This window comes from Pantherophis guttatus, chromosome 1 (genome assembly GCF_059756535.1).
Source record: "Pantherophis guttatus breed Tessera chromosome 1, ASM5975653v1, whole genome shotgun sequence".
Classification (NCBI taxonomy): Eukaryota; Metazoa; Chordata; class Lepidosauria; order Squamata; family Colubridae; genus Pantherophis; species Pantherophis guttatus.
The window spans coordinates 346,688,415-346,702,962 of record NC_142063.1 but is presented as its reverse complement, the minus strand read 5'-3'; the positions used below and the strand labels follow the sequence as shown (position 1 = coordinate 346,702,962).

The 14,548-nt window shown below is 43.1% G+C and overlaps 1 protein-coding gene across 3 annotated transcripts in view; it reads left to right on the top strand.

Annotated features, from left to right (window-relative positions):
* The window catches only part of ABR (ABR activator of RhoGEF and GTPase), a 163,027-nt gene that overhangs the window by 57,527 nt on the left and 90,952 nt on the right, over positions 1–14,548 (top strand). For all 3 annotated transcript variants that reach the window (XM_087890308.1, XM_087890310.1, XM_087890303.1), the window contains 3 exons: positions 4,923–5,027; positions 8,131–8,316; positions 12,793–12,900. In XM_087890308.1, coding sequence (XP_087746434.1) covers positions 4,923–5,027; positions 8,131–8,316; positions 12,793–12,900 — 399 coding nt within the window. The remainder of the gene's footprint in view (positions 1–4,922; positions 5,028–8,130; positions 8,317–12,792; positions 12,901–14,548) is intronic.

Here is a 14,548-nt window from a genome sequence, read left to right as displayed (position 1 = left end):
TGCCAGGTTTCAGCAAAATAAATAAATAAATCATAAATTGCATCCTGTGACTGCCATTATGGTGGTTGTTAAGCAAACATGGTCATTAAGCGAACCAATGTTTTGCTATGGGGCATTTTGGGTGAATATAGGAAGTAAATGCTGCAAAAAACGTCATAAATTGTGGTTACGTGGCGATTTGACACTACAAATGGCCACAAATGCACACAAAATGAGATTACATGGCCAGTGGAGTTAATTTAAAATCCAAGTTGTAAATACAGGTAGTCCTCAACTTATAACGTTTCATTTAGTGACTGTCCGAAGTTACAACGGCATTAAAAAAGTAACTTAAGACCTTGTTTCACACTTACCACTGTTATAGCATCCTCATAGTCATGTGATCAAAATTCAGATGTTTTCATCTGAATTGACTCATACTTATGACGGCTGCAGTGTTCCGGGGTCACGTGATTCGTACTTAGGACGGCTGCAGTGTTCCGGGGGGGAGGGGAGGTCACGTGATTCCCCTTTTTGCGACCTTCTGACCAGCAATGGACGAAGCCCAGATTCGCTGAACAAACCGTGCGACTGACTCGACCACCGCAGCAATTTCACTTAACAACGGTGGCGAGATAGGTTGTATAAAAGGACGCAAAGCTCACATGCTTAGCCACAGAAATTTGGGGCCTTGGTTGCAGGGAGTAGGAGGATTCCCTGCGTCTTTCTTCGGGTCCGTCGTAAGTTTGAACAGTTGCTAAAAGAATGATCGTAATTCGAGGACTACCCATCAGGAAACTGTTGGCTTAGATCAAACTTGGCAGCTTTAAGACTTGTGGACTTCAACTCCCAGAATTCTCCAGCCAGCAAAGCTGGCTGGAGAATTCTGGGAGTTGAAGTCCACAAGTCTTAAAGCTGCCAAGTTTGAAGACTTCTCGTTTAGATCCTGAAAATGGAAGTGGGGGGTAAAATGTCCCCCCCATTTGCACCCATAGCAGAGCCCAGCCTGGGGGGGGTGCGGGGGGGTGTGGGGGGCTGTATCTGTGCTGACTTGTTCCTGGGAGTGTACAGTTGGCAGGGGAAATTCGGGTTCGAGGTGCCCGAGGCCTGCGTGGGAAGGCGAAAAAAAACAGCGAGCCAAACCGTAGCAAAGTTTCACCTTCTCGAACTCGGTTCTTCTGGATGGGGTGCAGCAGATCGAAGAAAATTGTGGGGTGGGGGGGGGGTTCTGCTTCAAGGGACTTGCAGCCTTAAGTTAACTTAACTTAAGTTAAGTTAAACACCCCGAGAACAGTTGCGGAATTAGTTTATGCATTAGTTTAGGTATGTCTTAGTTTAATGTCTTAGTAATAATTTTAATTAGCAATTTTATGATGTTTGTGTGTCTATATTTTTCTTGACTGTACACCGCCTTGAGTCCTACGGGAGAAAGGCGGTATAGAAATATAATAAATAAATAAATAAATAAATAAATAAATAAATAAATAAATAAATAAATAAAGAAAGAAAGAAAGAAAGAAAGAAAGAAAGAAAGAAAGAAAGAAAGAAAGAAAGAAAGAAAAGAAGGACTTTGGGGGGATATGAGAGCAGTGTTCAAATATTTGAGGGGCTGCCCCAAAGAGGAATTGGGGGGTGGGGGGGTGAACCTATTCTCCAAACCAGCTAAAAGTAGGACAAGAAGCAACGGGTGGAAAGTAATCAAGGAAAGATCCAACCTAGAATTAAAGAGAAATTTGCTAACAGTGAGAACAATTAACCAGTGGAACAGCTGGCCACTAGAAGTTGTGGGGATGCTCAAACAACTGAAGGTTTTTAAGAAGAGATTGGACAGCCACTTGGTCTAAACTTAGACCATTTCAATCAATCAATCAATCAATCAATTAAAAAAATCAATCAATCAGAATAGAGCTGGAAAAGGAACCCTGGAGATCATATAGTCCAACCCCAGGAGACATTTGCCGGTCCGTTTGTAGCTTCCCACAGTCACTTGACGGCAATTAATTCCTGCCAAAAATCCATTTTCGGCAAACATTGACCCTTAGTGATCCATAGGTTGGCTTAACAACAGCACTGTTCGCTTAACGACGGTGGTGATCCATTTAACGACCGCACGCGCAAAAAAGTCACAAAAAAGCGGGGAAGACGAGGACTAAGCTGTAAGTGCGGATCCTAGTCAGATTTTTGAGCGCTGTTGTAACTCCGAATCGCCGTTTCACCAAACGGTCCTAAGTCGAGGAGTGCCGGTACTCCGTCTCTCTCTCTCTCCCGTGAATCGAGGCAGGACGTGAATTTGGCAAGGAAATAAATTTGAGCTTTGCAACCACCTACAAATTATGTACAAAACCCAGGCCGATAAATTATACCTTTTCTTTTCAAAGTGTGCGACACACACACAAAGCTGTGATTCAACCTTTTTGTCATCTGGTGCCACAAAGACACAATTGCATTTGGCTCCCGACATCTGTCCCATTTAAAAGCCACCTGCTGGAGTTTGCGACGGAGGTGAAATTCGAACCCAAGATTCTCCCAGGTTACAATGTCCCTGTGCTACTTCCGGGCCTCACCCACCTACGCGGACGTTACAAAGGAAACCCGATCTGACCCAAAGAATTCGGGTCTACAGGTAGTCCTCAAACTTACGACCGCAACGGATCCCGAAATTCCTGTTGCTAAGTGAGACGCTCGTTAAGTGAGTTTGGCCGCTTTTCTTGCCACAAGGATCCGTTAAGTGAATCGCTCCGGTTGATAAGCGAGTCACCAGGTTGTGAAGTGAAATCCGGCTTTCCCCCATTGGCTTGGCTTGTGAGAAGGTCGCAAAAGGGGATCGCGGGACGGTCATAAATACGAGTCATAAATGGCCAAGCGTCCAGATTTTGATCACACGACCGTGTGGGGATGCTGCAACGGTCGTAAGTGTGAAAAACGGTCGTAAGTCCATTTTCAGTGCCGCTGTAACTTTGAACTAAACGAACCATTGTTAATCGAGGATGACCTGTCTCGCTGATCTAAGGCCACTTACCTTTTAGCCTGGCCTACCTCGCAGGGGCAGTTGTGAGGTCATTCACCGCCTTGAGACATGCTTAGAAAAAGTGAAGTTAGTTTACTGAGATGCAATGGGGCATTTCCGGACTGCTCCCCACATTTTCCTGTCCATCGTTCTAAACAGAATTACAGAATTACAAAGTTGGAAGGGACCTGGGAGGTCTTCTAGTCCAACCCCCTGCTCAAACAGACCACCCTCTAGGACAGGGGTGTCAAACTTAAAGACTGCGGGCTGAATCTGGCTCATAGGGTGCTTAGATCTGGCCAGTGGGGCAGACCTGCGGGGCCTCTGCCAGTGAAAACGGAGCTTGGGGGGCGTAGGGGGCAGCCCCCCAGGCTCCATTTTCGGTGGCAGGGGGCTAGCAAAACAAACTAAAAGCAAAAGAAAAGGAGAAAAGTTTCTCCTTTTCAATTTGAGCATCCAAGAAGGGAGAGGAAAGGAGAAAGGGAAAGAGGAAAGAGAAAGAAAAAGAAGGGAAGAGAGCAAGGAAGGGAAAAGAGGGGAAGGAAGAAGAAAGGAGCATGAAGAAGGAAGGAAGGGAAGGAAGGAAGGAAAGGAAGGAAAGGAAGGAAGGTAGGAAAGGAAGGAAAGGAAGGAAGGAAAGGATGAAAGGAAGGAAAGGAAGGAAGGTAGGAAAGGAAGGAAAGGATGAAAGGAAGGAAAGGAAAGGAAGGAAGGAAGGAAGGAAGGAAGGAAAGGATGAAAGGAAGGAAATGAAAGGAAGGAAAGGATGAAAGGAAGGAAGGAAGGAAAGGAAGGAAAGGACAAAAGGAAGGAAGGGAAGGAAGGAAAGGAAGGAAAGGAAAGGAAGGAAAGGGAAGGAAGGAAGGAAAGAAGGAAGGGAAGGAAGGAAGGGAAGGAAGGAAGGAAAGGACGGAAGGAAGGAAGGAAAGGAAGGAAGGAAAGGACAAAAGGAAGGAAGGGAAGGAAGGAAGGAAAGGAAAGGAAGGAATTGGAAGGAAGGAAGGAAGGAAAGAAGGAAGAGAAGGAAGGAAGGGAAGGAAGGAAGGAAAGGACGAAAGGAAGGAAAGGAAGGAAGGTAGGAAAGGAAGGAAAGGAAGGAAGGAAAGGGCGAAAAGAAGGAAGGAAGGAAAGGGAAGGAAGGTAGGAAAGGAAGGAAAGGAAAGGAAGGAAAGGAAGGAAGGAAGGAAAGGATGAAAGGAAGGAAATGAAAGGAAGGAAAGGAAAGGAAGGAAGGAAGGAAGGAAGGAAGGAAGGAGATTATAATGAGAGTGAGGAAGGGTCTCAGAGAAGTCCAGCCTTAGCACTTGGCCACTACAGGTGCCCCCAACACAAATCCCTTGTCACGCCCACCATGGCTATGCCCCCGGTCACACTCCCGGCCAACCCCCCACACACCCCACCCCGTCCCTCCGAGGCCCATCAAATCCCTGATGCGGCCCTCAATGAAATCCAGTTTGACATCCCTGCTCTAGGATCTCCTGCTTGAGAAGGGGGCTGGACTAGAAGATCTCCAGGATCCCTTTCCAGCTGTATTCTGATTGAAATTGAAATGCTGAAACGTTGACGAAAAAGGAGGCGAGAAGTTTAAACAAGAGACGAATTGTTTGCAAGAGCAAAAAGACGTGGAACGTAAATACAGGCAGTTCCTCAACTTACAACCGCCATTGAACCACACTGGGACGGTCCCCGTTTTTACGACCTTCTGACAAGCAAAGTCAATTGGGGGGAGGGAGCCAGATTCACTTAAGGACGTTATTTACTATCTGCAGCGTTTCATTGAACAAAGAACAAACAAATCGTAAAATGGGGCAAAACTCACTTTACAACCGTCTCGCTTAGCAAGGGGGAATTAGGGGCTTAATTGTGGTCGCAAGTCGAGGATCTCCCCGAGGGGCCCGGGACCCTTTTAACTTTGCCCTAACTCTCCCGTCTGCAGGACGAACCGGATGCCGGGAAAGGCGTGGAGATGCGGAAGTTGGTGCTAAAGGACTTCCTGGCCAGCGAAGAAATGTACATCAACCAGCTGGAGGCGCTGTTGTTGGTGAGTGAGTGAGGATTAGAGGGGCAGAGAAACTGACCGGGCCTTGTTCTGTTCTGTTTTATGTTGTGTTGTTTTGTTTTCTTTTTGCATTGTTTTTGGGTTTTCTGTTATTTTTGGTTTGGGTTGTTTTGTTTTATTATTTTATTTTCATTATTTTATTTTATTTTATCTTATTACTTTATTTTACTTTATTATTGTAATTATGTTTTGTTTTGTTTACTTTATTGATTCTATTTTAGCTTACTTTATTGTTTTATTTTATTATTTCATTTTAGTTTACTTTATCTTATTTTATTAGTTTAGTTTATTATTTTACTTTATTCTAGTTTAGTTTACTTTATTTCTTGTTTTATTATTTTCTTCTATTTCATTTTATTTATTATTTTATTGTTTTACTTCACTATTTTTTTATTTTATTTTATTTTACTTTAGTTATTACTGGTATTTTATTTTATTTACTTTATTATTTTATTTTATTATTTTATTTACTTTCATTTCTGTTTTATTGTTTTACTTCACTATTTTTTTATTTTATTTTATTTTACTTTAGTTATTACCGGTATTTTATTTTATTTACTTTATTATTTTATTTTATTATTTACTTTCACTTCACTTTATTTTATTATTTTACTTCACTTATTTTATTTTATTTTATTTTACTTTAGTTATTACTGGTATTTTATTTTATTTACTTTATTATTTTATTTTATTTTATTATTTTATTTACTTTCACTTCACTTCATTTTATTATTTTACTTCACTTATTTTATTTTATTTTAATTATTACTGGTATTTTATTTTATTTACTTTATTATTTTATTTTATTATTTTATTTACTTTCACTTCATTTTATTTCATTATTTTACTTCACTATTTTATTTTATTTTACTTTAGCTATTACCGGTATTTTATTTTATTTACTTTATTATTTTATTTTATTATTTTATTTACTTATCTTATTTTATTATTTGTTTTATTTTATTAGTTTAGTTTTAATTTTATTTAATTTTAGTTTTAATTTAATTTAACTTTATTCATTTTTTACTTTTGTTACTCAACTACTATGGAAGTTGGAGAAGTGCAGAATGTCGTTTTACTTTTGGCGGGAGGGAAGGAAGAGAAGCCAGGAGGAAGCAGAAGGACGAGGAGGCCGCAGCTGTAAAAGGCATGAAATGTCGGTCATTTTGGCAGTCGTGGGAACCGCCGCCAGTTTCGCCACTCCTGACTGGCCTGTTGGACTTTGAAGGGTTTCATGGAAGTCATGCGAAGTGCTCAGAGTTTGTTCCCTAAAATTGGGCCCTTGCTGAAGAGGGGCCCCTTTGAGTCTCTAGGACGCAGCTGCCGGATCAGTGAGGCGACTTTTGTCTCCAAGAGTGAGAGAGAGAGAGAGAGACCAAAGAAAGATCTTGTAGCAGGGAGTTCCGTAGGTCCCATTTTTCCAAAATGCTAACCACAGCGTCCTTCTGCTGCATTTGGATGGGTTTCTTGGGGGGGGGGGAGAAACTACGATCGCTCTTAGTTCCAGGTAGAGGGGGAATTTTCTAGAATTTTCCGGGCTCTTCTGACACACGTTTCTCAGAAGAAATGACTAGGTAGTTTCCAAAATTTATTTGTGTTTGCAGCGGGTTTTTCCAATTCCAGGGGTGGTAAGACATTCCTGAGGGTTGCATGTTTGAATTAGTGGGCATCCACCAGTTTGAGAGCCAGTGTGGTTTCGTGGTTAAGGCATCAGGCTAGAAACCAGGAGATGGTGAGTTCTAGCCCTGTCTTAGGGATAAAAGTTAATTAGGAGGCTTTGAGGCAATCACCAGGTGACAGTGAGTTCTAGTCCAAGTTTAGGCATGAAAGCTGGCTGGGTGATTTTGGGCCAATCACCAGGCGACAGTGAGTTCTAGTCCTGCCTTAGCAATGACAGCCGGCTGGGTGTCTTTGCGCCAATCATCAGGCGACAGTGAGTTCTAGTCCCAGTTTAGGCATGAAAGCTGGCTGGGTGACTTTGGGCCAATCACCAGGCGACAGTGAGTTCTAGTCCCAATTTAGGCATGAAAGCTGGCTGGGTGATTTTGGGCCAATCACCAGGAGACGGTGAGTTCTAATCTGGTTTTAGGCATGAAAGCTGGTTGGGTGATTTTGGGCCAATCACCAGGCGACAGTGAGTTCTAGTCCCAATTTAGGCATGAAAGCTGGCTGGGTGATTTTGGGCCAGTCACCAGGTGACAGTGAGTTCTAGTCCTGCCTTAGCAATGACAGCCGGCTGGGTGACTTTGGGCCAATCACCAGGCGACAGTGAGTTCTAGCCCTGTCTTAGGGATAAAAGTTAATTAGGAGGCTTTGAGGCAATCACCAGGAGACGGTGAGTTCTAGACTGGCTTTAGGCATGAAAGCCAACTCAGCGCAGCCGACCTCACAGGGTTGTTGTGGGGAAAATAGGAGGAGGAAAGTGTGTTTGGATATATTCGCAACAGTATTCCTCATACCTGCCCGCTTTTTGCTGGGGAATTCTGGGAATCCATTTTAAAACTGCAGAGCTTGAGAAGCACAGGACTACAGCTTCCATCTGCAACCAGCATCTCTGTAATGGCGGTGTGTGTGTGTGTGATGGGAATTGTTGTCTCCCCCCACCTCCATTGCCAAAGATGGTGTGTGGCAATGAGTGACATAGCGGTGAAGGGTGTATATATTATATCTGGAAAGTTCTGGGTTCAAATCTCCCCCTTGGCCTCGAAACGCCCTGATTGCAGGCCAGGTTCTCTCTCTCTCTCTCTCTCTCGTTCGCTTTCTCTCTCTCTCCCCACCCAGCCTGCCTCACAGGGTGGTTGTGTGGGGATCAAAACAGGGGTCTGAAAACGTGGCCCCTTTAAGACTTTTAACTCCCTTAACTCAGCACAGCTGGCTGAGGAATTCTGGGAGTTGAAGTCCACCACTCTTAAAGGGGCCACGTTTGGAGAAACGTGAGAAAAGCTATAGGGTCGAAATCTCAAGAAATGGGTCCATCAAACAAGACAGACTCTTGGTGTGCCTGGGGGTGGGGTGGGGTGGGGGGAGAGGGTGTCCGAGGGGTTCTTCCCCCGTTTGATGGCTCTTCCTCCCCCTCCCCCGCAAGCCGATGAAGCCACTGAGAGCCACGGCCACCACCTCCCAGCCCGTCCTCAGCATCCAGCAGATCGAAACCATCTTCTACAAGATCCAAGATCTCTACGAGATCCACAAGGAAATGTACGACAACCTCTGGCCACATCTGCAGAATTGGGACAGCGAGGTCGTCCTGGGACATCTTTTCCAGAAGCTGGTAAGTCCAGTGGCCGCCGGTTCTTAAATCCACTGCATCCGTTTTGGCAATCTTAGGGATCCCCCTGGCCAGTGGTGGGATTCAAGTAATTTAACAACCGGTTCTCTGCCCTAATGATTTCTTCCAACAACCAGTTCACCAAACTGCTCAGAAAGTTAACAACCGGTTCTCCCGAAGTGGTGCGAACCGGCTGAATCCCATCACTGCCCTTGGCACTCCGGGCAGTGGTGGGATTTAGCCAGTGGTGGGATTCAAGTAATTTAACAATCGGTTCTCTGCCCTAATGATTTCTTCCAACAACCAGTTTGCCAAAGAAAATTAACAACCGGTTTTCCCGAAATGGTGCGAACTGGTTGAATCTCACCACTGGATTCAGCCGGTTCGGGTCGGTTCAGGAGAACTGTTTGTTAAATTGCTGGCTGGCCCTGCCCCGCCCTGCCCCACCACACTCACCGCATTTTGGCTCTCAGGTAAGTGCACGGAGGCCTACTAGGCCCAAAACAGGGCGTGGGGGGTGTGCGGTGTGGCCCCCCGCAGCCCATTTTTGCTTCCAGGAGGTTGCAGGGAGGCCTACTAGGTCCAAAATGGGGTGTGGGGGGGGCAGCGCCCCCCCACGGCCCGTTTTTGTTCCCAGGAGGGTGCAGGAGGCCGAGTGCTGCCTGTCACACCCCCGGCCATGCCCACCATGGCCACGCCCACCCAGCCGGTCATTAGAGCAGAGAACCAGTTGTTAAATTATTTGAATTCCATCACTGACTCCGGGGTGCAGGGGGGGGGGGTCCAAAACCCAGCAAGTTCTGCGCCCCCACCTCCCAGGGTTGAGTTTGATCTCAGTTCAAATGGCACCTTGGCCATCATTTGCAGCTTAATGCAATACGGGGGTAGTCCTTGACTTACGACCGCAACGGATCCCATACTTTCTGATCAGTTGTGAAGCAAATTCGGTCCCATTTTACGACGTGTCCTGCGGCAGTTGTTAAGTGAGTCACTGAAGTTGATAAATTAGTCACACGGTTGTTAAGCGAATCTGGCTTCCCCCGTTGACTTGGCTCGCCAACATTGCAGCCGCCGTAAGTGTGAGTCAGTTGTCAAGCGCCTGCATTTTCAACACGTGGCCGTGGGGAATTCTGCAACGGTCGTAAGTGCAAGGACCGGTCCTAAGTCACTTTTTGGGTGTTGTGACATCGGTCATTAAATGAATGGTTGTATGTCGAGGACTTGCTATATATATAGGGAATCGCAGATTAAGTATTCTTGGCATTTTTGGGGGTGTCGCTGGAGACACCACCGTTATCCCACCGAAATAAAAAAACATAATTGATAGGATTCCCATATTTTGTTTCCCAAGAGAATCAGAGAGAATTTTTAAACTTAGATTAAAAAACACCGACTATCCTGGTTTGTCTCTATAATCTTTGAATATGCTTTGAAAATTGTCCCATGGTGGACTATCTGAGGGCAGGAGAAGAAGCAACGGGTGGAAACTCATCAAGGAGAGAAGCAACTTGGAACTAAGGAGAAATTCCCTGACAGTGAGAACAATTAGCCAGTGGAACAGCTTGCCACTAGAAGTTGTGAATGCTCCAACACTGGAAGTTTTTAAGAAGATGTTGGATAACCATTGGTCTGAAGTGGTTTAGGGTTTCCTGCCTGGGCAGGGGGTTGGACTAGAAGACCTCCAAGGTCCCTTCCAACTCTGTTATTCTATTCTATTCTAAATGATGCATCAACCATCAATTTACTTTAGGCCAGTGTTTCTCAACCTTGCCCATTTTAAAATGGGTGGACTTCCACTCCCAGAATTCCCCAGCCAGCATGCTTTAAGATGGGTGGACTTCAACTCCCAGAATTCCCCAGCCAACTTGGCTGGGGAATTCTGGGAGTTGAAGTCCATCCATCTTAAAATGACCAAGGTTGAAAAACATGATCTAAGTAAGATCTTCCTTGATCTGAATGTTTAATCTGGATTTTCTGTTCCTTTGTTTCAGTAGGGATTTTAGTCTACTCTACAATCTTAAATATTTCCGCCTGGTTTTTTAAAAGTAAGATTTCCAAAGCGTTTTGCCTCAGAAACTTAGCTTTTCAGTGAAATTTTTAAAAAATACACAGAACTCAATTGTCTCAAAGCAACCATTAAAATACATTAGCCTTTTGTTTTAAAAAGGGAATTTCTGAGGGGAACTTCTGGAGGAAAAAGCTAATATTTTTAAAAATGCTTTGCTGGCAGAAATAAAAAGGATCTCTAGTATGAAATAAATTTATGCTGTAAAAGTCAGCCGCTTGATACCGTACAGAATTAACTGTCTGGGGGAGAATCTGCAGAGTTTTTCATAAACCGTAAATTCTCATGTTTGTGTTAGGAAAATGTGAATGCAAATCTCCTTATTCTGGTTTTGAAAGGATATACAAATAGTCCTCGACTTACGACCACAATTGAGCACAAAATTTTTTTGTTGTTAAGTGAGACATTTGTTAAGTGAGTTTTACTCTATTTTACGACCTTTCTTGTCATGGTCGTTAAGCGTTAAGATAAGTTAGTCACAGGGTCGAATCTGGCTTCCCCGTTGACTTTGCTTGTCGAAGGTCGCAAAAGGGGATCGCGTGATCTCAGGGACACTGAGACCGTCATAAATATGAGACACTTCCCAAGCGGCTGAACTTTGCTGGAAAGGTCGTAACTGTGAAAAACGGCCGTAAAAGTCACAATGTCCAGTGCCGTTGTAACTTTGAATGGTCACTAAACAAACTGTTGTAAGTAGAGACTACCTGTACAGACAAACAACAAACAGTTCATTTAGTGACTGTTCGATCCTGCAACCGTTGTAAATATGAGTCCGCTGCCAAGCATCTCAGTTTTGATCAGGTGACCATGGGGATGCTGCAAGGGTCATAAGTGTGAAAAACGGTCCTAAGTCACTTTTTTAAATGCCATCATAACTTTGGACAGTCACTAAACGAATCGTCGTAAGTCAAGGACTACCTGTATTTACGAGTTGGATTTTAAGTCATGTGATCTCATTTTGTGCGCTTAACAACCGGTGTGCATTTGTGGCTGTTTGTAGTGTCCAGTAGCCACATAACCACAATTTATGACGTTTTTTGCAGCATTTATTCCTATATTCACCCAAAATGCCCCATAGCAGAACATTGGTTTCGCTTAATGACCATGTTTGCTGAACAACCGCCATAATGGCAGTCACGTGATGCAATTTATGAAATTGTTTTTGCTGAAACCTGGCATTGACAGGTAGTCCTCGATTTATAACAGGTTCATTTAATGACTGTTCAAAGTTACAACGGCCCTGAAAAAAAATTGGGATTATGACCAAGTTTCACACTTATGACCATCACTAAATGAACCCTTGTAAATTGAGGACTACCTGAACTTTGTCTTGCCTATCATGGCTTCCTGAAATGTTGGAGATGTTTTTGACAAAATGGAGATTTTTTAGAAGCAAGAGCTGAGTTCCACCCTTAAGAAGGAGACAGAAAAAGTGGAATATTTGGCTCGAAAACACCCTTACAAGGGAGACAGATGGAGAAATAAACAAAAAAATTATTTATAATGCTTCCCTGCTGGGACACATCTAACCACAATAAAAATGTGAACAAGTAAGAATTAAATAGCAGTTAAAATTATACAAGAGGAATAAAATCAGTTTTTGTCTTCAGATAGGCCTCGACTTACGCCCAAATTGAAAACCAAAATTTCCATTGCTTAAGCAGACAAGCTGCTGAGTTTTGCCCCATTTTGCAACCTTTCTCGCTCTCGTTGTTAAGTGAAGCACCGCAGTTGTTAAGTTCATAATGGTTCTTTAAGAGAATCTGGCTTCCCCATGGAATTTTCTTGTGGATTTGCTTTACGGATAGACCTCGATTTACAACTACTTGTTTAGTGACCGTTTGAAGTTACAACAGCACTGAAAAAACTGACTTATGACCGGTCCTCAAATTTATAACCATCGCAGCATCTCCAGAATCATGTGGTCATAATTTGACAAATGCATGATCGTGGAGATGCTGCAAAGGTATTAACTGTGAAAATGCGGTTATAAGTCACATTTTTCAGTGCCGTTCTTTCAACGGTCACTAAAATGAACTGTTGTAAATCGAGGACTACTTATGAGTGAATTTGTGATGGCTTTGGTTTTGCAAACTGGCACGTGAATGCCTTCATTCCTGTTGATTTCAAAATGGTTTTTATTAGAAATTCTGTTTATATATAGCACCACAGAACAAAGAGTACAGTCACCATGTGCTTTACTGCTTAACTGTTTTTACTGTAACAGGAAACTCTACTTAGAACATAGAGAAACCATAGATTATAACCATAGATGCACACGAAACACTGCCATCTACTGGCTGAATAATCATATAGTTCTTGCAATACAAAATGCATGCTAACATGTATTCCAACAGTTTTCCTACAAAATTAATATTAATATTAATATTAATTAATATTTCTCTCTGCCACAGGCTACACAACTGGGGGTCTATAAGGCTTTTGTGGACAACTATAAAATTGCACTGGAGACCGCCGAAAAATGCAGCCAGGGTAACAGCCAGTTCCAGAAAATATCAGAGGTGAGTTTCAGAGAAGATTGTTAAATCCTGTGAAATTTCATAATACAGGTAGTCCTCAACTTACAACAGTGACCATTTGAAGTTACAACGGCACTGAAAAGAGTGACTTATGACCGCTTTTCACACTTAACGACCGTTGCAGCATCCTCATGATCACATGAGCAAAAGAAGGCTTGACAACTGACTCATAGTTATGACAGTCGCAGTGTCCCGGGGTCATGGGATCCCCTTTTGCGACCTTCTGACAAGCAAAGTCAAGGGATTCGCTTAACGGCCATCTTAATTTTTTTTTTTTTTAATTTGATTTATATGCCGCCCTTCTCCGAAGACTCAGGGCGGCTTACAATGTGCTCAGCTAACTTAATAACTGTTAATAACTTAACAGTTGCAGTGATTCGCTTAACGGTGGCAGGAAAGGTCGTGAAATGGGGAAAGGCTCACTTAACAACGGTCTTGCTTAGCAACGGAAATGTTGGGCTCCATTGCGGTCATAAGTCGAGGACTACCTGCAGCCAGCTTGTGAGACTGAGTCGGTAACAAGAGATTAATCTTTCTTTTTTTTTAAAAAAAATGTTGTTTATTAAAGATATCAGTAATAACAATGTGGTACAAACTTTTAAAATTAAAAAACAGAAAATAAAGGCATTAAAAATTGGTAATGGGAGCATCGTTGATGTTAAGTCGTATTGACTTCAACTCCCAGAATTCCCTGGCCATGTATGGTTGGCTGGGGAATTCTGGGAGTTGAAGTCCGTACATGGTTGGCTGAGGAATTCTGGGAGTTGAAGTCCACAGGTCTTGAAGTTGCCAAGGTTAGGCATTCCTAGTACATGTAGTCCTCAACTTACTACCCCAATAGTGCCCAGAATGTGTGTTGCTAAGTGAAACATTTCTTAAGTGAAGTTTTGCTCCATTTTATGACCTTTCTTGCCACTGTTGTTAAGTGAATCACTGCAGTTGGTAAATTTGTGAGACGGTCGTTAAGTGAAACTGCTTTTTCCCCCTTGACTTTGCTTGTCAGAAGGTCACAAAAGAGAATCACGTGACCTTGGGACACTGCGACCGTCATAAATATGAATCAGTTGCCAAACATCTGAAATTTGATCACTTGACCAACGGGGATGCTCCCACCGTCGTAAGTGTGAAAAAGGGTCCTAAGTCACTTTTTTCAGTGATGTTGTCACTTTGAACGGTCACTAAATGAACTGTTGTAAGCCGAGGACTACCTGTAGAACAGATTTGCTTCAGAGTCCTCGTCCCTTATTAAAAAAAGATTCACAGAACGGATATTATCCAATATGATTCTTCAACGTCACAGAATATTTTGTTTGATATCGATTGTGTAAAAAGCACGGTCCTTTTTTATTTGAAAAATCTAAGGAATTGACGATGACAATTTCGGTGTATTTCAACCTGAACAAGGATAGGACAAGCCCAAATTATATGAGTGACGGCTCCGTTTTCCCGAATTTCACCCGATTAAAAGCACAAACGTAGCACAAAGTAATGAAATTGTGTCTGAGGGAAATTTTGTTGTTGTTGTGGATATAAGCGGCGCTTTCTAGGTTAATACGAGCCAAAGATACAGGTAGTCCTCAAATTATGACCACAGTTGGGACTGGAATTTCCATCACTAAGCGATCTGGAT